Below are 23,477 nucleotides of genomic sequence, written 5' to 3'. Positions count from 1 at the left end.
AAGGGGAAGAGGGAATGTCTCTGTTCTCAAGGAGCATAACATGGAGAATTTCAGCATAAACAGGATATGACGGTGCCAAAGTTAGGCAGGCAAGACAGTCACTGCAGATGCTTCAGGGCCATTCAGAAAATTAAACGTGCGTGCAGCGGGAGAGTAAGTCCACACTAGGAGTTCACAGGACAGCGAACTTAGTCAGAACTGATGGTTTTATGGAGGAAGGCACTGAGGAAGGGGTGGGATTTGGGACCACGGAGGAGGAAACTCTCTCAGCATGCCCACAAGGAAGAAAAAGTATGTTCAGGGAATGAGTGACAGGTCTGCCTGGGGCAGCAGAATGTTGTAGTAGAAGATGTGGCTGAAAAGGGACCCATCGCATAGAAACCTGGATGCCAGGCTAAGTTCAATGGCAAGATTTGAAAGGGTTCCGGTGGCAGCTCCTAGAGACAAAGTTCTCCCTTAACGTGACACCTCCAGGGGGCTGCGGCAGGAACTCACTCTTCATGCTTTGCCCTCACATTGGTCTGCTGCCTGGATACATATCACTTTCCAACTGTTTATCAAATACTGTCTCTATTATTATCTAATAGTACTCCAAAGGAAAACTTACATGCAGTAAAAATGCACCAATCTCCAGTATTTGCTCGATTACTTTATATGTATATCCCATGTGACCATCATCTAGATAAACATGTAGAATATTTTCAGTGGCCCAGAAGGTTCCTTCAGGCCCCTTTCTACTCAGTAAACACCTCTTCTTATAAAGGTGGTCATTATTCTGATTTCTATCACTGTTGATTAGTTTTGCTTGTTTCTGAACATCGTAAAAATGAAATTACATGGTGTGTATTCCTTTGTGTCTGGTTTATTTTTCTGTCTAACAGGTTTAAAATTACCCATATTGTTACATATGTTAGATATTCTGTTTTATAAATATAAAACGATTGGTTTATCCATTCTCCTGTTGACGGAGATTTGAAATATTTCCAGGTTGGGTCTGTAATGAATAACATGGCTCCAAATATTCTTGCCCAAGATTTTTTGTGAACATCCGTGATCCTTTCTTTTGGACATATACCTAGAAGTGTAACTGTTGGAATACAAAGTGGATATATATTTAACTTTTTAGATACTACCAGACAGCTTTCCACGGTGGTTGTATAATTTTATATTCTCCCTGGCAACGTCTGTGAGTTCCAGTTGCTCCACATCCTCTCCAGCACTCTGTCCTGTTAGTATTTAATTTTACCATTCTGCAGGGTATGTGACATTGTCTCATTGTGCATTTGTTTTTCTATAATGAATAATGATGTTGAACATGTTTTCCTATACTTTTAGCTATTCAGACATCTTCTTTTGTGACATGCTTATTCAAGTCTTCACCTGTTTTTTAAAAATTGGATTTTTAAATTGATTTGTAGAAGTTATTTATATATTCTGAGTACAACCCAGATCTATCTATCTATCTATCTATCTATCTATCTATCTATCTATCTATCTATCATCTATTTATCATCTATCTATCATCTATCTATATACACAAATATATATACACACACACAAATAAATATTCAAAATGAAGGTCAGAGTGTCTATTTCTTGGGTTTCTTCCCACTTTCAGGGAGACCTGGTGTCAGCTCTTAGTGGAGTGAGATGGCAGCAGACATGCCCCAGGGTTTGTCTGGGGATCAGTATATATAAATACTGCAAATATTTTATTTCTGTGGATTGCCTTTCACTTTCTTAGTGGTATCTTTTCATGAAAGCAAGTTCATTTTGATGGCCAGCCTTCATAGTTATTTATTGAGTACTGCCTCCAGAGGAAAAGATACAAGCATGCAAAATTTGATTACCCTCGTACTGTTCTAGCATTCCACAGAGTAATAAGTGATGACAACTTTACAAACTATTTTTTAAAAGTTTTGGATATTACCTCTATTTATCAAGCATTTCCTCTTTGCCTCCTTAGCCTTCTTTGATTTTGTATACATCCTTCTCTTCCTTTTCTCTTTGAAAGTCAGGTGCTATGCATGTATGCATGTAGAACAGTGCTGATTTTTCTTGAGTGTTTATGACATGGGTTTGGAGTTCTCTTGGTGCTTTAATGCTGCCTAGCACCTCTTTCTTGCCATGATTTCCCACATTAAAAATCCTCTTGCAAGAAACAGGATAGCTGGTGGCACAGAAGGGCTTCCCTACCTGAGTGAGGCCAGGGGAGGGAACTATCCTAGCCAGGTGGAGGAGCTGGCACAAGTAACAAGACGGATCCCCAGACAAACCTTGGGGGATGTCTGCTGGCCATCTCACTCCGCTAAGAACTGACACCAGGTCTCCCTGAAGGTAGGAAGAAACCCAAAATACAGATGCTCTGACCTTCATCCTGACCAATATGTAGGACTTAGTAGGTTAACTGGGACTGGGACTTCAGAAAAAAAATGGCCATTACCTCCTTGAATCTGCCAAGGAAATAAAGAAAACCAGTAAGGAGAAGTTACATAGAGAGAAATTTTAGCTCAAAATAACAAAGAGCTTTCCAATAATTAGAGAAGTTTAAAAAATTAGACATCTTCAGGAGGTGTGAGTGTTCCACAGTGGTATTCTGACAGCAACTGGCTGCCCAGCTCATCTCATGTTTATGTGGAAGTGGTTCTACACAACACAGTTTTTAAAAGTCTTTCTGAACTTGAAAGGCTATAGTACCTTGAATTCTAATCCTACCTCTCCCACTAACTAGCTCTGTGACTTCAAGCAAGTCATCTGGCCTTGCTGGGTCTGTTTCCTCATCTGTTAAAGAAGGCAGTTGACCTAGAGAATCCCTAAGCCTCTTCTTACTTCTTAAAAGTTAATTTTAATTGCTGAAATATAGAGTACAAACATTATTCAAATAAATATAGGATGATTTCCCCTGTGATGGTCCAATTTCTGGGCTGGGCTCATGGAAATGTGCAAGGTGGGTGATGACAGCCATTTTAATTAGCTGGGAATCTCATTACAGGGTTGTATCTTCCCCATGGGCTACTGAGGTCTGTTGGCTCCGTAGGAGGACAGATTAGAGGAAACAAAGCTGTTCCACCAAGCCTTGCCCTTTCTTCATGTCCTTGCAAATGCAGGGATGATCACCATAATGTTATTTTTCAGATAATTGCCAAGGAATCATCTGGGATTTTATTTTTCTCTGTTTAATGTACCATGTACAACTGACAAAAATCAAGGACAATCATCTTAGCGGCACTGAGATATCTAAGCCATGTGTGTTTCATTTCAATGCATCACCTGCTCTAACACACGGCAAGAAGGAACTCACATTTTCAGACCAAGTCAGAAATCAAAGTAAAAACTGTGTGAAAGAAATTGTTTTGATGCAAGATTCCAGATCTTGTTAACCAAGTTCCCATATTTCAGAACGCTGTTTTGCTTCCTCACAGTTCATCAAAAAGTCCTACTTGCGATTTCTTTTCCTCTTGTTATTAAATGGCTTCAGAGTGAAGCTCAGGGTGCACACACATGCTATGGTGCTCTGAACGGTGTTTTCATGTTCTGCTCACATGTGCCATGTGCTGGATCTCACAGACGTATATGTGTGTGCACACACGTGTGTGTTCCTTTCTTTCCATATATATTGCATATATTTGGTTACCTTTTTTTCCTGCTGTCAAAACACAAACCTGTATCTTCCTGCAAAAATTCAAACTCAACCAGGAGGAGTTTTCTGGATCTCCATTGCAGGGCTTGGGAGAGCCTCAAGTCACTACCATGAGAAGTTTTCTACGTGCAGCCTGACAGGCCTTGCTATCCTGTCACCCCAATGGGTTTTGCTTGAGAGGAAGAGGAACAGGTTCTCAGATGAGAAGATAAAAGATGTGCATTTGTGGCTGGATGAATACAGTGGAATGTATTTCTCCACAGTCCAAGATGGGTGATATTCCCCAAGTTGGAAATTGAATAGAATGGAAAATATGGGTGTCAGATGTGGAAGGTATAAAACTGGACTGTGGCCTGATCCTAACAGCTCATTCATCCTCGTCTTTCAACGCTCAGCTCAAATGTCCCCTCTTTGGGAAGCCTTTCTTGACCTCCCCAGGTAAGATTAAATATTTCCTCTTCTGATCTCTCTCAGTCCCACACATGTACCCCGATCAAGGTCTTTAGGCACTGCCATGATTCTTTGATGATTTGATTAGGCTGTTCCTTTTCTGAGACCATCAGATTTTAAAATTCCTCTCCTTTTATTTCTCCGTTTCCCAGCTCAGTCCCTGGCATATAATATTTGTGTAATACGTGTTTGGACAAAATAAATTCTTAGAGTTAGCCAAATCAAAGGTTAGTTTAAAAAGCTTCAACAAAGTAATGTTTTTATTCTCTTTACCATTTCACCTTCATTAGCTCTCTTAATGGTGAGGATGCCTTGTGTTTAACACACATTCCTTATATGTCAAGTACTGTGCCAAGAGCTTAGATGATTGTTATGAGTACAATAACTTTTAGGCCCCTTTTATTGATGAAGAAACTGAGGCTCAGAACTAACATGCCTTGTTCGAGGTAATAGGAAATGAGTGGCAGAGTTGGAATTTGAATTGAGTTTGTTTACTCCAAGAGCCTCAGACCTCAATCCACTATAGCTGTACATGTGTGCTTACATGTTTATGCTTATATGTGTATATTTGTGTGTGTGTGTGTGTGTGTGTGTGTGTGTGGTGCAATGCTGCTAATGCCTTAGCTTGATGTGGAAAGAGTCTTTATATTTTTAGGTTCTTTGTTTATCTGACATGAGAATATCTCTTAGGACAATGTCTTAAATGCATAAGATAAAAATGCAAAGAAAACCAACATTACTGAGATAGTATCAATATATAAAAACAAATTTGTGACTTAGTAACAGATGTGCCTTTACTAAGTTAATGAATATGATCTAGCAGTGGGTATAATTATGGTTATTTCAGAGCAGGGATTAGTATAAATGGTAGGATGAGGATCTATCTCAGCTGTAATGTGATATAAAAATACCTGCTTTCCATTGGTATGAAAGGCATAGGGGCTGCTAAACTTCTAGGGTATTTATCATTATTCATAGCAGTGAGAAATGCTAAATTTCAGTTATAGGTTAGGGATAAAAAATGCAATACTTTTCCTAATTTAAGTTCCCTGACACCCTCAATTCTATCTATAGATCCTAGGTTAAAAGCCTCCCCTCTATCCACTAATAAGATTTCAAAACATCTCTCTCTTATACTTCCTCTAAAATAAGAAGCCCCCAGATGCTGACCTCTCCCCACATTAGAGTCAGATCCTCTTAACAAGGAGACTGGCTGGCCACTGACCCAGGGTTGGGGTGGGGAGCACCCGCGTGCCGTGGTAGGAGGGGTGGCTCTCCTCCAGGATGAGGGCAGAGCTGGGATCTACTTTCCTTCCACCTCTTTCAGCCAGCAGATTGCCCGGGTCAGTCACCTGGATGGTCAGCCTCATGAATCAGTACCTAGAAACGCCACTGAGTCATATAGCCCAAATAGATGCTCTCTTCTAAGGGCAGGTTTCTTATGAGGTCATTAGCCAGCCAAGAGCCCTTTCCCTATACTCCTGCCCTTTGGTGTCCTTGACATCAATACTATGCAAAATACAATCTAAATGTTCAGCTGCCTCTGAAAACATATGCTGAGCAAACATATGCTGAGCAAAGACAACTGGCCTACCACCACATCGCTGTAGGAAGGCTGAGAGACCACTGGCTGCTGGTGGGATCTGAGAGCTGCCAATAGTCCCCCTTGCCTCAGACTCCTTTTCACTCAGTGCCTCTGGTGGTTTCTTCCCAAAGGCCCTGTTTAAAATGTGACAACTGGGAGAACTACCACACTCTTTCTACTGTTACACTGTAGGGATGATCAGAGTTGAGATGTGGCTCTGAAGGTATGTGTCCTGGAAAATCTGAGGGTGGAAAGGGAGGTTGGAAAAGGAAGGAGAGGTATGTGGGTGTGTTGGGGAGGGGAGAGGTCAAGGAACACAAAGACTCACAGAACACTGACATTATTTGACCTGTCTCCTGCCTTATGAAAAATAAATTCCACCAGACTCAAGTTTACTTGGCAGGGATCAAAGCTTTTCTATTCATTGTCATGTATTCAGCACTTAGCACAGTGGCCGGCACATAACAGATGCTAAATAAATATTTGTTATATAAAGAAATGAGTGACTGTTGCCCTATCTTATAAGCAAGACATTGGAAGGAAAGACCGGTAATGGGGTAATGGAACAGGGGAGGGCTGCTGTGGAAACACCCAAGATGAATTGTGGCTATTCTCATGATTTTGCAATGTGATGTGGCCTGAGCATATTTATGGCTAGGTCCAAGTTTAACTACAAAGAGAAGGTCCTGCAGTCTGAGAGCTTACAAGCCCCATGTGATGTAGGTAAACTGAATTTGGTCTTCCACATTCCAATAGTTAATAACCTATGGGATTTTTGCATCTTGCTGATGAGAGGGGATACCCATAAGAGCAAGAGAAAATGTTTATCAAGGGTATATTATGTATCCAGGCACTTTATGCACTTTACCTCATTAAACTATTGTTTAATGTAGAACTATGGTTAGCTATCTTTATCAAATGAAGAACCAGAGGTCCAGAGAGGATCATTAACTTGGCAAAGTTTGCAGACCTGGCAAATTGAAGAACTGCAGGTCACACCTAGATCTTTGTGCTTGCAAATGCTGTGTGTTTAATGGCTCCTCGAAGTGGCTTTTGGACCTTGTGGCCAAAGCTAAGTTCACAGTCAAAATGTCCACCTGAACTTCTGAGTTTCAGGGTATGAGGTTGACACAAAACTGGGACACTCTGGATGTGGAAGTGACAGAATACAGCAGACACTCTTTTCTCCTTCATTCATAAAAGACGCTGAGAGTCAATGTATCTTGGTTGTGGCACCACTCAAGTAAATGTAAGTTTGTAAATTTCAGGTATGCCATTTCTTATGTAAATTTCAGATATGCCATTTTTTTCTTTGTAAATTTCAGATATGCCGTTTCTCCCCCTGTCCCATTTGTGACATGAAGGGGTTGAATGAGCAGATAACAAGATTCTGCTCAGCTCTTTTAGACAATGTCTCATTAGCATTTGTCTCCAAAGATAAATTTTACAAAGGACTCAATATTTTTTAAACAGGAGGAGGAGACAAAACCTATACACAAAGCATGTGGATTTGAAACAGCCGCCTTGAGTTGGACACTGGCACTCCTTTGTCCTTCAACAGAGTTACTTGCCAAATGGAGCCTTTGTTTATTCTCCCTTAGCAATTACACTTCCTTTTAAAGCATGTCTCCTGGTGGAGGCCCAGGCCATGTTTGGCTCGGTCATGATTTACATATTATTGGGTAGGCCATGGGTCAGGCTGACCAGACATGTAGAAATGTGCATGTCAAGGCCAACCTTATCTCCAGGCCAGAGTTTCCTGAAAGCTCTGGGACAAGGTCTCTAGGATTATTTTAGAGTATTAGGATAATATGTATTATTCTTTAAAAGGTCTCTCTACTAGTCTTTTGCTGGGAGATGTCCATTAGCCTTCTGGAAAACCAGGAGAAATCAAGAAAGTCTTTATTCTATACCTAGGAAATGGCTCTGATTTGGTGTGGGTAACAATATACTCCTGGTGGTGACCAAGAGCTATCGAAGAGATGCAGATGCCTGGCAACATTTTGCAAATGCTGGGAAGATTCTGAACCAGACTATCAATGAGTTCAGTGGGCTGGAAGAAATTGATCTGTGTATGAAAGTCACAGTAATAATCATAGTCCCTCCACACCAGATTTCTGCTTTCTATGAATGCCTTCTGTTTCTTGTAGAGTAAAAAGAACTAAAGTTTTAGAGTCAGAGAGGCCTGAGTTTGAGTTCTTAATCTGTCATCACGTGACCTTAGGCAAGTCATTTTAAACTCTTAGTCTTACTCATGTGTAAAAAAGGACACAAATATCTTTGCATGGTAGTCCTTGAAGCTAAAGAGCTAACACACAAGAAAATGTCAATCATCTCTGGACCCTTAGAGACGTCTTTCCTTCCTCTCTTTTGCCTAGCCCCAAACTGGCCTGTCCTAACAGAGAATAAGTCTCTTAGGAGGCAAGAATCCAAATAGGTAATAAAAGCAAGAACATATTCCTTTCTCTTTTCTGAGAAAAAAAAGTAAAAGGGTTTGCTTCTCATACAAAAGAGCAGATATGAGACAAGGAGTTGATCTGGGAGTTTCACAAAGCACGGTAATTGATTTGTCACTTCTGTTTTTGTGAAAACACAATTTCTGCATCAAATATACAGGATTAGATACTAAATTTGTGTTTCAGCCACTAAAGGAGCCTTGGTGGACATAGGAGACTCACTTCATATGTAACTCTTTCTATAAAAGTTTTATAGAGAGCATTTTCTAGAGCTTTTGCAGATCTACGCTATTGCTCTGTGTAAACATTCAAGAATGGTTTGGGACACACCAATTGTTCCATGTGGAGTTAAGGAAATGTTGTGATCTTGAAGGAGTCCTGCAAAAGTAGCTGGTGGCCCTGCACCTGGTGAGATAGTAGCAGCTGGGCAAATACTCTTCCTCTTATCAAATGGTAGGGGATGTGAGGATATTTCTAAACGAAGGTTCTTCAAGAGCAACAGCTGGCTCTTCATTTTGGATGTCCTGAAAAGCTGCTTCACAATTCTGCTTTCAGTGGAACGAAGTTTTAAGCCTATTTTTTCATAATCATTTGTTATTTGGGAGATGGTCTGGTGTAAAGGAAAGGTCAGTGGGCTGGAGGCAGAAAGAACCCTGGTTGTTACCCAAATTCTGCCACTTCCTAGGAAAGGTGACCTGTCCAAAGTCACCCAGTGAGTAAATGCCTGCAGTTATTATAATGACTCACGCCCCTGCCAGAAATCTGTTCTTAAAATAAAGATTTAAATGGTGTTGGATGAATGGTCGGGAGATAAGAGCTCTCAAGGTCTGTTACTTATCATGGCAAATCTCCACTTTATGAGACACACAAGCTATTTTGAATGTGAAGTTGAAAAGAAAGGACGATTTGCCTTCCTAAAGTCAAATCGAATACTTCTCCTGGAGCCCTCTCGGCTCTAGAGGATTGTGAGAGGAACTATTCCCTTACTTCTCTACTCTTTACCTTTTCCTCTTGGGAAGTGGCCTGCGTAAGGGCAGAAGGAAAGACACACACAAAAGCCTGTGCGCAGCCCCTCCTTCCTGGTCCCCAGCCTTTGCTGATTTCAGCCTATTCTTTTTTCATCCTTGTCACCTTTGGTCAGTTGCATGAAGAAAGGATCAAACCAAGCATCCTCAGAGGGGAATGCCAAAGTCATTTTTCCACTTTCCAACTCGTAGGAGTGTTGGTAAGCTCTGAGCAAATTCCTAGCCTTGGAGCTGAGATGGCTTAGATTAAAGCCTGAAGATAATCTGATGAAGCTCCTCCCTGCCTCCCACTACCACAGTGGCAGATACATTGGTGAAAGTCAACTGTCAGCCCCCAACTCCACATAGTCAGACACACCTGCAGGTTAGGACAAAAATCTTCAATTTACAAAGTAATGGTTTCAGCATCTGTTTTTAGAGAGCCTTTAAAAGGGACTTGGATAATTTATTTCTGTTTTTAAAAAATAAGGCTCTGTTTTGGGCCAAGTTGCTTATACACCTATGGGCATGTCTCCAATGTCTTGGCTATTAAAGTCTTTAAGTGACAGTTTAATATGTTTTTAAGATTGAGGGAGCCAACGACAATTCTCGAGGAGCCGTGTTTACATTGGATCAGCTCACCCGGGTGATGTGCCAGTAGTTTTGCACACTGCAGGAAGTGGAGGTGAAAGCAGGAAGGGCTGAGTACAGAGGGAAGGCCTAGCCTGAAGGACAGGAAAGCCAAGAGGGATGTGACGTAGAGAAGCATGGAGAGAGACATCCAGGTGGACCTGGCAATGCACTTAGAATTACCATCATTTAACGCCCCGTGGGCATTTTGTTGAGGGGTGAGAATTTCTAATTGGCTCCCTGTGGAGCCAGCCCACTGGTGACTGCACAGTCAACTATGAACAGGCTCCTAGCTCTCTTTCTTCTAATCCCTTCTAAATTCCTACAGATGGCTCCTTGAGAGTCAAGGGGTCTGTATTCTTGCAGAACCTAATAGGCTTCAGTACATTTTCTTTGCAACTTCTGACAAGGAGCTTGATCCCTCTGGGCCTCAGTTTCCTTATCTAAAAAGTAAGGAGCTCCAATTCCCCTTCCAGGCCCAACATTATATAACTCCAAAGTGAAATGCTCAATAACTGGCAATCCACATTCGGAAGGGAAGACTATTCCATGTAAGCAGATTTTGCATCCATTGGGTGAGAATGAAGGCAACAGCATTTGGTCATTGTCTTAGCTTGTCAAAGCTGAGCAATGGCTTAGGTTCAGCTGAGTGCAAGCTGGGTGCTCTTCAGATGGGGACAGTTATAAATAAAAGTGTCCTTCATTTGCCAAAAGACTCCTTTCAGCATCCATGCACCCACTGAAATGTACTGCCACCACCAAGGACAGCCATGGCTAACTTTGAGTGCTCATATGCTGAGCCTTTTATGTACATCATCTCACTTAATTATCACAGCCACCTTGGCAGGTAGATGTTGTTACTGTTTCTTCAACTTTCAAATGAGGTGAGGATACAGACTCAGAGTTAATTAGCTTGCCCAAGAGCACACAGCTAGTAAGTGGTGGAGCTGGGACTTAACCCAGATCTGAAGCCAAAGCCTACACTAATAATTTGCTTCCTTAATCAACAAGAACAAATCCATAGTTGAGATTGATTTCACCCAGAAAAATGGCATTTGGCCTTCAAGGCCCTTTGTTATTAAGACATGTTGGCGATTTCACCATTTTCAGGGAACTGTCTGGGCTAGGAAACCTTCTCTATCCTAACAGAAAAAAAAAAGATGGTTCAAGAGCAGCCAGTGGTAGCATTTTACTTAGAAAGAAAGAGAGAAGTTGGGGAACTTGTAAGGTCTGCCATGATGTATGTATGTGGCCCCTAGTGAGTCTCTTTCCCTAGCCTGCCTGGGGTTGGTGAGATGATCTTTAAGTCTACTCCAGTTTTTAGATTTTGTGCTCTCTGCTGAAGATCTTTTTATGACTATCCAGTTGGTGGGGATTCCTGCCCCAACCCCCTTGGGGGTAGGGCAATGGAAAGAGCCTGTATGCCATTTCTCATTTTGTAAATAGGCCCCTTGTAGCTCTAAGAGTCTATGAAATTGTTTCAAAATGTCTAAGTGTGATTATGCATCCTGAAGCCAAATGTTATAAACCTCCCCCCCACTGTTACAGATTTAAAAAATAAATATGCAGTAAAAACTTTTCAGCATGTTGCTGATATCACGTAGTACTTAATCACTTCTGTGACATTCAGTTCAGCAAGAGGAGCTTGTCGGTTCTCTTCCCTCCCCTCCACATTTTGAGTTGAAGGCATTGGTTAACCTACAAAATGGTGATCTTCCTCCTGATTGTCGCAGTCCCAAGAGGTAAAAAAATATCTGCCCTTTCATCTCTACCCACCACATTCTTTCTCTAAGCCTGTAATTGGATCTAAATGGAAAACAAACCCTTTGCAGGCCAAGGAAGTTGGCACTAGGGGGTGACAAGAAGGAGAACATGTTCCACCTCTAATCAGGATAATCACACTCCCCTATGCAAAGGAAAATAAAAACAAGGCTTCCTCCAAGTGGCAACCCAGGACTGCAGTGAGGAGGGGGAGTCTCCATATACCTCATCTCACCTCATACAGTAACCATAAACCAGCTTATGTTAAAAATACTCAGAATCATTTCACTTTCCAGAGGACAATGGAACTCTGCCACCGTTAGCCTGGAACTATTCTGTGTCTGAACTTGGGGAGGCAGTTCAGACACACAAATATCAATGGTACAAGTTAAAAAATAATGCATAAAATGAAGCCTATGCAAACAGTGTGGTCTTAGCTGGACAGACATTCTCGTGGCTCACTCATACGTTTTTGAGTCCTGCTGTGTGGCATGGTGTGCTATGTTCGAACAGGGATGAACAAGACAGGTTCGTCCTCAAGGAGTCCAGAAAAATGTATAGAGAAATAAGAGCATTGCATGCATAACTCACTACTAGGTAGAGATTAATAGGTATCTTCTAAGAGTCTAAAGTATTATGGTAATTTCTGTAGAAAGGGAAATGACTTGATTCTGCAAATAGCTTGGCAAATGCAATGAGGCATGATACATTCCAGAGAAATGCCCAGATTCAATGTGACTTGGTATACCCATTTAGAAGGATCCACTGGACTCTGTGATAGGGTCTGGGCAAATTGTCTATAAAAGATCACAGCTATAGATTAGATGGTGAATGCTGTGCCTCTAAGTGGCTGTTTGTGTCTTTAGTTTGATTCTCACAGTCTTTTTTCTTCCCCCTCTCATTCTATCCTGCAGGTTAATGGCAGATGTTTAAGGAAGACTTTGCCCTGCAAGACTAAATCCTGTGAAATCAGAGTTTAACAACTACTGCTTTGGGAAATTAACTCACAGTGTCAATATCCCTGCTACCACTGCCCTGAGGGAGGTTAGGTCTGTCATCCCCACATCAGAGACAAGGAAACTGAGGCTCAGAAAAGTGACTTGGTGAATACTGTGCAGTTAAAAAGTGGCAGGAACTGAGTCTGGATACCTAGGGCTTTCCTTACAGTCAGCTGCCTGCTAGAACCAACTCTCTGTGACTCCAGGCCTCAGTTTCCCCATCTGTAAAGCCTAGGTTGTCTCTCTGTTCCCTTCCCATTCACATGTTCTCTAAGTCTCCAGCCTGTGCCCTCTCCCAGCTGCATTCAGGTAAGCAACAAATGATATTGGAGCTATAGGCACAGCCGCAGGCTCCTGTGAAGGAGTTTACCCGTGACCTTCTGGGCTCCGGGCCAGCCCTTCTTGAAAGGGAAACGTGCAGACCCTGGGGACAGAAATCAGTTCCCTTATGCTGGAACTGCTGCCACTGCCAACATCACCAACTAAAGAAACTGTGCGTGTGTGTGTCTGTGTGTGTGTGTGTGTACTGGGGAAAACACACAAAACACTGGGATAATAGCAAAAGGGAGACTATGAGTAAATATTACATGCCCTCAACCCTTACTTCAGCCACCTGAGGACAGGGAGTGAGGAAGCTAGGGGTTTTTCCTTTACAGACCATAAGATTTTATATATATATGTTTCATCTTAATTAAATATTAAATTTTAACTAGCATCACCAAAGACATAAGACCCTTTGCAAATATTTTACACAACAATGGGTTTGGGATGTGTGTGCCTGTTAGCTCAAACATGTATCCCCAACTATTTGTTTTCCATGCAGTTTTGGAATGTAAAGAGTTTCCTTCTCATTACCTTTTGGGAAGTTTCCGAGAACAGATGGGAAGGGGAAACAAGAAAAAGAATGAGTCTGGGTAAATACAGACAGCTTTCCGCTCACCTTTTTAACTCCTGGGTTGAGGTCCTTAGCCACCTTTGCCATCCTCTTCTGGGGTGGAGGAACAGCGCCTGGCTTCTCAGGCAGAGGCGCGAGGGCGCGCAGCGGGGACAGCGGCGGCTGAATGGCCAAGTTCGCGGGCCTGGGAGGGAGCTCTATGCGCAGCCAGGCGCAGCTGGGCCGCTTTAATTGGAGAGCGGGACTCCCTCTAAAACCTCGCCAGCCACTCCGCGCAGGCGCTCGCGCGAGGCCAGCCAATCGCAGCGCGAGGCTGTCCCTGACGGAAGGTTTCTGCACTGTGGCCGCTAGCGTAGCGGAGCGCTGGCTGCCCTGACGTCAGCATGGCCGCGGCCCCTGAGTGCCCGGTTCGCTTCTATCCCTCGAGCGGCAGGAATCCGTCCCCACGCCCTTTTCCTTTAAAGGGCAACGGGCCGAGGGTGGGGCGGACGGCGCGGCTCCCGCGATCCATTCAGGTCAAAAGGGAGAGTGATCAAACAGGAGGGCCGAGGTATTTTTAGTGAGCTGGATCCAGAAATAAATGTTGAGCTGTGCTCCCCTTCCCACCCTTTCTGCCTGGTCGTAGGGGGCGCGGGGAGGGCCGAGGGAGGAGGTGTTTTGCAGGAGCTGGCTAACTTTTCCCAAACCTGGGCGAGTTCTCCAGTACCCAGAGGAGAAAAGATTCAGCGAGTTATGAATTTTTTTTAACTTAACATTTGTAAAGTATTAAACTGCTTTCTCATAACTTGCTTTAACATAAATCCTCTCTATTCCATGAGCAAGAAATCACTGTCCTGATCTTAGAGATGCTCCTAAGGACATATTGTCTTGTTGTATGCTTATATTATCTCAGGTATGATTATTATTATGACTCTAAGACGATAGATGAGGAAATAATCAGAGAGAATTACTGGTCCACAGCTGAACTCTTGAGCAAGGCTTTAACCTGAGAGACTGAGAGTAAGAGACAGAGAGAGCTCATGGGGGTGGGGCTTGGGGGGGGCGGCACAGGATTGTAAACTATACACTGGTAAGTTAGTAATTTTTAGATAAATGGGGCCATGCAGGCCTGGACAAACAAGATTCCATCTGAGTTCACAAATCCGTGGAATGTGGAGTCCTTGCAACACATAACATAACTACTCTTATAAGACAGAATTGGCCAGGTTCCTCTCTCTATGTCATGTTGTTTGCCCATAAAGCCACATCTCTTTGCTGAGCTGGTTCCACAAACTTGGATTCCCAGAGGCATTTCCCCCTGCCCTGACAGAGGATTAAACACAAGCCCTTTTTATCCTAGAGAGAATACTGCCGTCTCTGTTGTGAGGGGTTCGGCCTGTAACGCCTCTTTGCAGTGCCCCCTGCTAGAAACCAGGGCTCCTGTGGGCTAAAATAAAACTCGGTTGCACAGAGACTGAACAGTGGTTCCGAAGTACACCGTTCGGGAGGGATTTGCTGAGAGGGGGAGGCTGCAGTTCCCATTCTGGGGGCTGTCTCTTGCTGGAGGCTTTTTCCTTTTGAAAGCCTCCTCCAATTTAGTTCTTATCATTGTCTCCAGTCATCCCAAATCTCGGCCAGGGATCCTGAATTGTGACTTTTCATTACACATTCCTGGAAAGGGCTTTCTATTTGTGGCTTTTCTTTTCCAAGATGAGGGTTGACCTATTTCTTCTTTCACAGATTTCTGCTATAATTGATTTTTGCCTTGTTTGCTCCCAGCTGTATCCTCAAGTACCTAGCATGTGATATAGGCTCAGTACACATTTGGCAAATGAATAGAGGTTGGGTTCTGGCTTTTATATATTTTTTAATTGATATGTAATGATCGTACATGTGATATTTTGATACATGCTTACAATGTGTAATGATCAAGTCAGGGTGTTTAGGATTTCCATCACCTTGAACATTTATTATTTCCTCGTATTAGGGACATGTCGAATCACTTTTAGCTTTTTTTTTTTTTTTTTTTTTTTTTGAGACAGAGTCTTGCGCTGTTGCCCAGGCTGGAGTGCAGCAGCACGATCTTGGCTCACTGTAACCTCCGCCTCCCAGGTTCAAGGGATTCTCCCACCTTGGCTTCCCAAGAAGCTGGGACTACAGGCATGAGCCATCATACCTGGCTCATTTTTGTATTTTTAGTAGAGACAGAGTTTCACCATGTTGGCCAGGCTGGTCTTGAACTCCTGACCTCAAGTGATCCTCCTATCTCAACATCCCAGAGTGCTGGAATTACAGGAGTGAGCCACCACACCCAGCCTCTTTTAGCTATTTTGAAGTATACAATTCATTGTTGTTAACTATAGTCACCCTACTGTGCTATTGAATACTAGACTTTTTCTTATTATCAAACTGTGTTTGTTCCCGTTAACCAACCTCTCTTAATTCCCTGACACCCCAGCCCACCACTTCCCAACCGCTGGTAACCTTCTACTCTCTACCTCCATGCAGTAAGCAGGCAAGGTAAGAATAGGGAGAGATGGCGCAATGGCACACCTGGCCTGGTTTGTCCAAACTTCCAAGGTGGGCTGCATGTTAAACCAGTATGTAAATAAACAGTGGTCAACAGAAGCCTGGCTTGAGAGAGGAGGTTTCCACATGAATAGTCCTTTCAGTAGCAAATCCTAGGAACAATAGTGCTAAATCAGGATGTCATGTCAGAAGCTTTTATATTTTAGAGCTGTGGGAACAGAAGCCAGGAATATAACAAAGGCAAGCTTTATCCCTTTCAAACCAGGCAAAAGCCTGCCCAGTGAAGTCATTTCCCACTCCCTTCCCAGCCACCCTCCTTGCCTCATCTTGAAAAAATATTGTTCCATGAAATAATACTAATTTATTAACTTTAACACTATTTATTAATAGCTCCAACCACAAGAGTCTCTCCCCTTCCTTATTTTTACCCTTGGCTCCAGGTACAATTAAGGAGGCAGATATTGCAGCTGTTTCTCAGAATTTCTCAGAATGCGAGTGTCAGGAGCTGCTGCTCGGGGTGGCTCATTCCCTCCTTTCTGGAAAAAGACCTGCTGTAGGCAGAGAGGGGATCCCCGCTCTCTGCTAGAAGTTGCTGTCTCCTCAGTTGAGGATTCTGACTTTGACACTTTAAACCTTACACTTGACCCACTTGTTCCAGGGGACCTGTATTCAGAGACTTAGCCGGACACCTGGACACACTATTACAACTTGGGACTTTTTAGGAGAATGAGGGAAATATAATTATTTCACCTGAGCCTCACTCTAGCTCTGAGGTCCTCTTCACCTCTCTTTGGAAGAAAATTGGATATCTTTTCCAAGTTGAAAGAGTAGAGATCTGATTTCTCCAAGGGTCATTGCTTTTTGACACTGGGGCTTATTAGAAGCATTCATTCATCTATCAAGGAGTTTTGGGGTACGTGCCATAAGCCAAGCCCTCTGATAGGCGCTAGAGATATCAAGGTAAATAAAAGAATCCTTCTCCTTGGAGAACATCTTGGTCTAATAACTGTTTCTGGGGCTCTCTGGTTGACAAAGCCCTAATCTTACTTGAACTCCAAGACAACCAGTCTCAGAGAAAACAGAAATCCCAAACAGTCCCAGGGCTGTATCAAAGGTCATACAGCTGGCAAGTGGCAGAGCTGAAATTTAAATTCAGAGTTTTTAACTTCAGATTGCACCCTTTCACCTATACTGCACTGCTTCCATAATGATTGCAGATGGTCAATTATAAGCAAAACAGGAAGCACTTGGATTAAGATGCTGGTGTTGTTGTCCTCATTTTCACTGGTCTTGTCCTAACTGGGATTTTTGACTCTGAGTTTTGTATTCTTTTAACCATTCATGAATGAATTAATTAAACAAACAAACAAAGATTGAATTGGGAAATACTGTGGGTTAGGCCATGAGCTGAGGATGCAACAGTGAATAAGACAGGAAATGCCCCTCCCCTCATATAGCTTCTATTCTAATGTGTGTAGCGGGGAACAGGCATTAAACAAGTGGACAGATATTTAGATAAGGTAATGAAGGATGGCAGTGAGTGCCTAGGAGGAAATAAATGGAGAAATTCATTGGATGCAGTCGTTTTAGATCAGGGGATCCAGGATGGCCTGGCTGAACAGGTGGTGTGTGAACTAAGCCCTGATGAAGGAGAATGAGTCAGCTGTGAGTAGAGTCCCCATAGAGAGAACATTCCAGGAGGATGGGGTCATGAGTGGAGAGACCCTGAGGTGAGTGCAAGTGTGGTGTGTCTGAGGGATCATGAGGTCAGTGTGGTGGGACAGGGAGAATGGTATGAGGAGCCTCAGGTGAGGCATGCAGGAGCTGGCTCATGTGGGCCCTATAAACCATGCTAAGGAGTTTACATTCTCTTCTGAAAGTGGTGGGAGGTTAGACATCAGTGCTTTCCCACTGGAACACAATGCAAGCCATGTGTGTAATTTGACAATTTCTAACAGTCATATTAAAAAAATCAGAAACAGGTGAAATAGTTATTATATATTTTATTGAACTCAATTTAACTAAAATGTTGTCATTCCCACCTGTGATTAATATAAAAATTATTGAGATGGTTTACACTTTTTTTTGTGCTTTGTCTTTGAAATCTGGTGTGCGTTTTACCCTTACAGCATATCTGTCTTCAGTTTAGCCACGTCACAAATAACTCAATAACCACATCTGGCTGGTGGCTTCCATCTAGCTACCATCAACCACATCTGGATGGTGGCTACCATATTGAGCAGAGCAGTTATAGAGAGTCTTAAGCAGGGGAATGACAGTGTCTGATTTACTGTGTTACTCACAGCAAGGACACCAAAAGGCGTTAATGGAAAGCTAGCCAGTAACTCACAATGTCTCACTCTCAGGTGGAGAAACTGAGCAATTAAAAACTGGTAATTAATTGGTGCAGTATGGTCTACCATGTGTTCTAAACACTGCACTGGGAGGCACATGTGATTTTGTCAGAGTCACAAGGCTAGAAAGGGGCAGAACTAGAAAGACTTTGAACCCAGATCTTTTGGTTTCATGCCAACATCTTCATAAATTCCCAATAATCATGGCTCATAATGATGTTTTTACTATTACAATGTAGCAAGCAGGGCCCAAGTTATTTCGATGTGAAAACATGAATAGTATGTTCTGTTTATATCATTAAATAGTATACTAGTTAAATTAAATTATAACCAAATCCTATTTGGATATATTTTTTTTACATATTGTATTCATTGAACACAACTAACACTTAAGGATCGGTAGACAGAAATGGTCCATGGAACACAGTATATCTGAATTAACTAATATAAATATACAAGAACCTTCTACATTAATTTGTTATCAACGTGGACCATCATTTTACCATATATATGTGAATTATTCACAACTTAAGGTTTTTGGTTTCTTTCCTGTCATTTTCATGGTAACTTTCACTTTAGAATAACTGTCTAATTTTTTCCAGATTTTTGGATGATCTCTTAGAACCAGAAAAGTTTTTGCCTATAAGGCTAAAACATCTGGATAAAAACAGAACATAATTGTTGGTCCCAAACAGTGTCTTGCCTTGCAGTCTTTGACAAGGGAAGTGGAAACACAAGGAAGATGTGCCTGTTACAAAATAACAATAGATCAGGACTCTGGAGCTCTGCATTTTGATCCTGGTTCTGCTAAAAATGTGACTGACCATCATCTGGCAATTCAAATTTGTCAAAATTTACTGGGGGAAAGTGATAAACTTGCTCTGCACATCAGTCACACATCCCACCTGATGGTGCAATGGGGTCATTCCCTTCTTTGACAGATTGATAAGGGAGTGGAAGGCACATATGCCTAAGTCCCAGAAAATCTGCATGTTTAGCTCCATCACAGGGGCAAGCTGGGTGACTTGAACAAGATACTTTGGCGTCTCTGTGAAGTTAGTGGTATTGTTACATAGCGTAGAAAACCAATGCACTATCATCCCCATCTTTCCTGGTTCTGTTTTAAAGATTTAATTCTCTTGGAGTAAAAAAGCTTGGTACCTATTTTTAAATGAAGGTTTCATTTAATTGATTCTTGATTCTTATACTTTCCTGGGGTACTAAGTGCCATAAGCTGAGTATCTCGTTTTTAAAGCAGCATTTTCTCTTATTCTAGCATCTAGGAGATGACTCTAGCTATGGTCCTGGAGGATTTAATCATATTACACATTTAATTTAACTAGTGTACTATTTAATGACACATCCAGCCTATCCATCTTCTGAGGGTGTGTGTGGATGTGGTCAAGCCTCTATCATTTTTGTTTCGGGCAGCAGAATTGGAGAGGCCCCCATTCTGGGTAACTGGAAGGAAGTGAACACATGCCTTTTATTTCCAATGTGCCATTAGTGCTTTATAAGTTTAATCCTTAAAACCCCAGGGGAAAGTGTGTTATTCCTACTTGCAGATGAGAGACTGAAGCTCTGCTGGGTTAAGTAAGCTGTTCCAGGCCTCGTTGCTAGTTGGGATCCAAACTTACCCTGGGATTGCTCAGAAGACCCCTGGTTTCAGGGTGAGGACATAGCCTGGACAAGGATGGAGAGACTGGACCCCCAGCCTTTGGGAACTATTCTGGATATTTTCCATGTGCCCCTCAGATTCACTCTCTTCCCTCTTCCTCCAGCTCTGTGCCCAGGAAGTTGACCCTTGGACTCCATCCATGAACTCCTTTGCTGTCTTCCACTGAATTCAGCCAGTCTGAGGTAGGAGATCAGGGGTGGGTGTATTTGTTCTCCCACTGCCTCCCTGTTGGGCTAGGCAGGGTTTTGGAGGAGTTGGCATCCTCCCTACCTAAAGCCACAGCTCCCATTGGTCTGGTGACTGCTCTCTCCCTTGGCCTCTTCAGGCTTAGGGGTGGTCCCTGCTTCCCACTGTTGTGGGAACCAGTGGGGAGTCCTTGAATCACGCCTTCTCCTTTATAAATAACCCCTTCATTAAACTCCCTCCAGCTACCCCTTTGAGTGTTTCCAGCCAGAACACTAACCCACGCAGACACAACAGTGAGTTTGAGAGATGATCCTAGGGCAGCCTTAGATGGCTTGCTCAGATATAGTCTGCCCAGTATGTTTCTTTTATATTATCTTTGTCTATTAGTATATGGATTAATTAAAATAATTGAATTGAAGACTTGGAAATGAATTAGAATAGGAAAACCAGTTTGAGGTGTTGGGAAGACAAGACAAAAATTTAGCAGCCTTCTAGATTGATCTGTTGGCTGCTCTTGAGTCATAAGGAAACTGACTGCTGAGTTCTTCCTCAGCCACTGACAGTGACTTTAGGCACTGAGTCCCTTGTGCCAGGGTCTCCTCATCTTTAAAAATGTGGCCTCTTCAAGTATGGGAACAGCCTTATTAAAGAAACACAAAGAACACGAGTGATGCCAACAGTCAACACCATCAATATTTTCACGGGGTCATGGAAAATAGCACCAGGGCCTCTCACTGGGCCATGAGGCGACAAGTGGGCAAACACTTCTCGTGAGTGGTTTCCTTCACTTTCTATGTTGTGCTTTTCCCTCAGCTAATCTAATCCTGAGCCATCGGACTTCTTATGCTCAGGAATACCTATACATAAAAATGACTTGTAAGTTGAAGATGCAAGAAAAATATTGTCATTAAAATAATTATCAATAAAAATTGCCCCTAAAAAGTAGGGCTTGCTGTGAGGAGTGGATTTGGGGCTGTCTGCAAAAGTATGGTTTGAGACCTGATGGCCTGGATTCCTGGACCAGGGGGACCAGTTGCATTAATCTCCTCTTGATTCTTTGGGGATTAGGTGTGAGTGTGAGGTAGTGGGGAACCTAGAGCAATTTGCTGAGCTGGACCTTCTTACTGAGCTGAATCTCTGTAATTTGCTGACCCAAAGGTAGAGTTTGCAGTGGGATATAACCAAGTCCTTGTCATTATCTACGTGTCCCTCAGGGAATCAGGTGTCGCTATGACTCACTGAGAAAGTGTGTTGAATAGGATTAAGGAGCAATACAGCAGTTTCAAGTTCTTAGTCTAAGAATCACTTTGATTCTTGGGGGAAAGGGAGAGTAGTGGCAGGGGTGAACTAGCTTCCAGGGGGCTGGGTTGCGGATTTACAGTAGCCTGTCAAAGAGGGAACTGTCAGCTTCGAGGGACATGCTCAGGATAATTGGTACCAGGTGCTGTTTCTGAGCTACCACCAACATGACATTACCAGGCTCCAGCCACACAAAATTTCACTGAATCCTCCTGACACTCTCCTGAGTCAGGCGATCTTATCTCCATTTTGCAGAAGAGCAAACTGAGCCCTGGGGATGTTAAGTAGTTTTTTCAAGGTCACATAGCTGGTTGCAGAGCCTGAAATTGAACCCACATGGGTCAGACTTCAAAGTTAACACTGAGAAAAAGGACAAAACCACAGCTAAAATACCAGTGACCACTTCTTGGGTAACTACTATGTGCCAAGCTGTGCTGTGCTACAGGACCTGGGATAGAAATAAAAACCACTTCCTCTCCTCCCTACCCATCACTTAACACCTGTGGGCTAATTGTAGGTGACCCTCAATAACCTAATTATGTGGCCTATTTAGAATAACATTCCAGTTTAGAATAACATTCTACCCACCAGTAAATAGGGAAAATTGGGAATGTTCCCATCAGGGAATCTCTAATTAGTGAGTGGAGGAGGGAAGTCTTATAGCACCTGTGTTCTCCAGGAGAACTTAAGAGACAGAGAGGAGATAAAAATCAGTATAATTAAAGCCTTAGCATTTTTCCCATTATCACATTTTCCATTCTGTTTGCCATGTTGGCATTTTAATTTTCCAATGCCTCCTGGAAAACATGATGTTACCTGGCAACATTGCCCCATGGGATGTTGAAATCATGTCATTTTCTAGAAAAAAAATGGTGAAGATGCTTCTGAATGTTACCTGTGTCTGAACTCCTGTCTATGAACCTGCATCATTTGTGATTGGAAATAATTTCTGTAGCTTGGGCTCAAGGCCAAAATTAGACTCAATTGTGAAGGAGGGGATGTCTGCCCTGATCCATTTCCTCCCAGTTTCTCACCCTTCCTCAGTGATGAAATTATCTGCCCGAGCATGTCCCTCTGACCTAGTCCTTTATGTCTCACTCCGTGCTGAAGCCTCGTTATTCATTTGCTGCCCATCAAAGTTTACCTGTCCTGCCTACTGTCCTCTCAGTGCCCTGTCTCACCTTCCCCTCACTGGGTTGAGCAGCATACTTTTGAGGAAAGAGTGAGGGTTTCCAAGTCAGGCATATCTGAGTTTGAACCCTAGCTCCATCACTTGTTAGCTATGTGGCCACAGGCAAATGGACTTCTCTCCCGGGTTGTTCTGGCTGTTAAATGGAAATGATGAGCCCGGCATCAAGAGGGAGGCATCTAGCTGAAGTGAGATGATGTGCATAGAGCACCCACCCATTTCCTGGCACAGAGTGACACCCATAGTTCTCCCAAGATTCCCTTCCTTTTTAATGTCCACCTAGTTCTTCTTTGTTTGTCATGAATTGGATTCATAATAACAGTTCCCCATATTGCTTTCTTCATCATCAGGGAGATGAAACTGTCTTGTCAGACTGATTCTGCAAAGATTCTTTTACATGCATGTCTGCAATAGGGAGTAGCTGCGTGCAGGCAAGGGGGATTAGTAAACATCTTCCCAAAGCAAACAGAGGGGCTGGGAGCTGGACGGAACCTCAAAGGTATCGTATCCCCCAACTTTGTAGCATCCCAACAGGGTGTGCTTCCCTCTGCTTAGATACTTTCCATGGCAAGCAGCTCTTTTTTTTTTCCTTTTTTTTTTTCTTTTTTTTTTTTTTTTACCAGCCAGTTCCAAGTACTTTTGGACAGCTCTCACTGTTAGAAGGTTCTTCTTTACCTTGGGCTGACATCTGCTTTCCTGGGGCTGTCACCCTTCTGTGCTTTTCCAGCCTCTGGAATCTATTCGAAAGGCTCTCCCTTTCCCGCATGATGACAGTTAATCTATTAGAAAGCTAGGATCATGTGCATGAGAGGTCTTCTCCTCTTCTCCCCTCTGTGTTTTAGGC

At 42.8% G+C, this 23,477-nt stretch overlaps 1 protein-coding gene across 1 annotated transcript in view; it reads right to left on the bottom strand.

Moving 5' to 3' along the window:
* Positions 1-13,622, bottom strand: part of LMCD1 (LIM and cysteine rich domains 1) — a 67,074-nt gene extending 53,452 nt beyond the window's left edge. The window contains exon 1 of the mRNA XM_045385859.3: positions 13,465-13,622. Coding sequence (XP_045241794.1) covers positions 13,465-13,506 — 42 coding nt within the window. The 5' untranslated portion in view covers positions 13,507-13,622. The remainder of the gene's footprint in view (positions 1-13,464) is intronic.
* Between the last annotated feature and the right edge of the window lie 9,855 nt (positions 13,623-23,477).

Source organism: Macaca fascicularis, chromosome 2 (genome assembly GCF_037993035.2).
Source record: "Macaca fascicularis isolate 582-1 chromosome 2, T2T-MFA8v1.1".
Lineage (NCBI taxonomy): Eukaryota > Metazoa > Chordata > Mammalia > Primates > Cercopithecidae > Macaca > Macaca fascicularis.
This window is presented reverse-complemented; position numbering and strand designations above follow the sequence as displayed.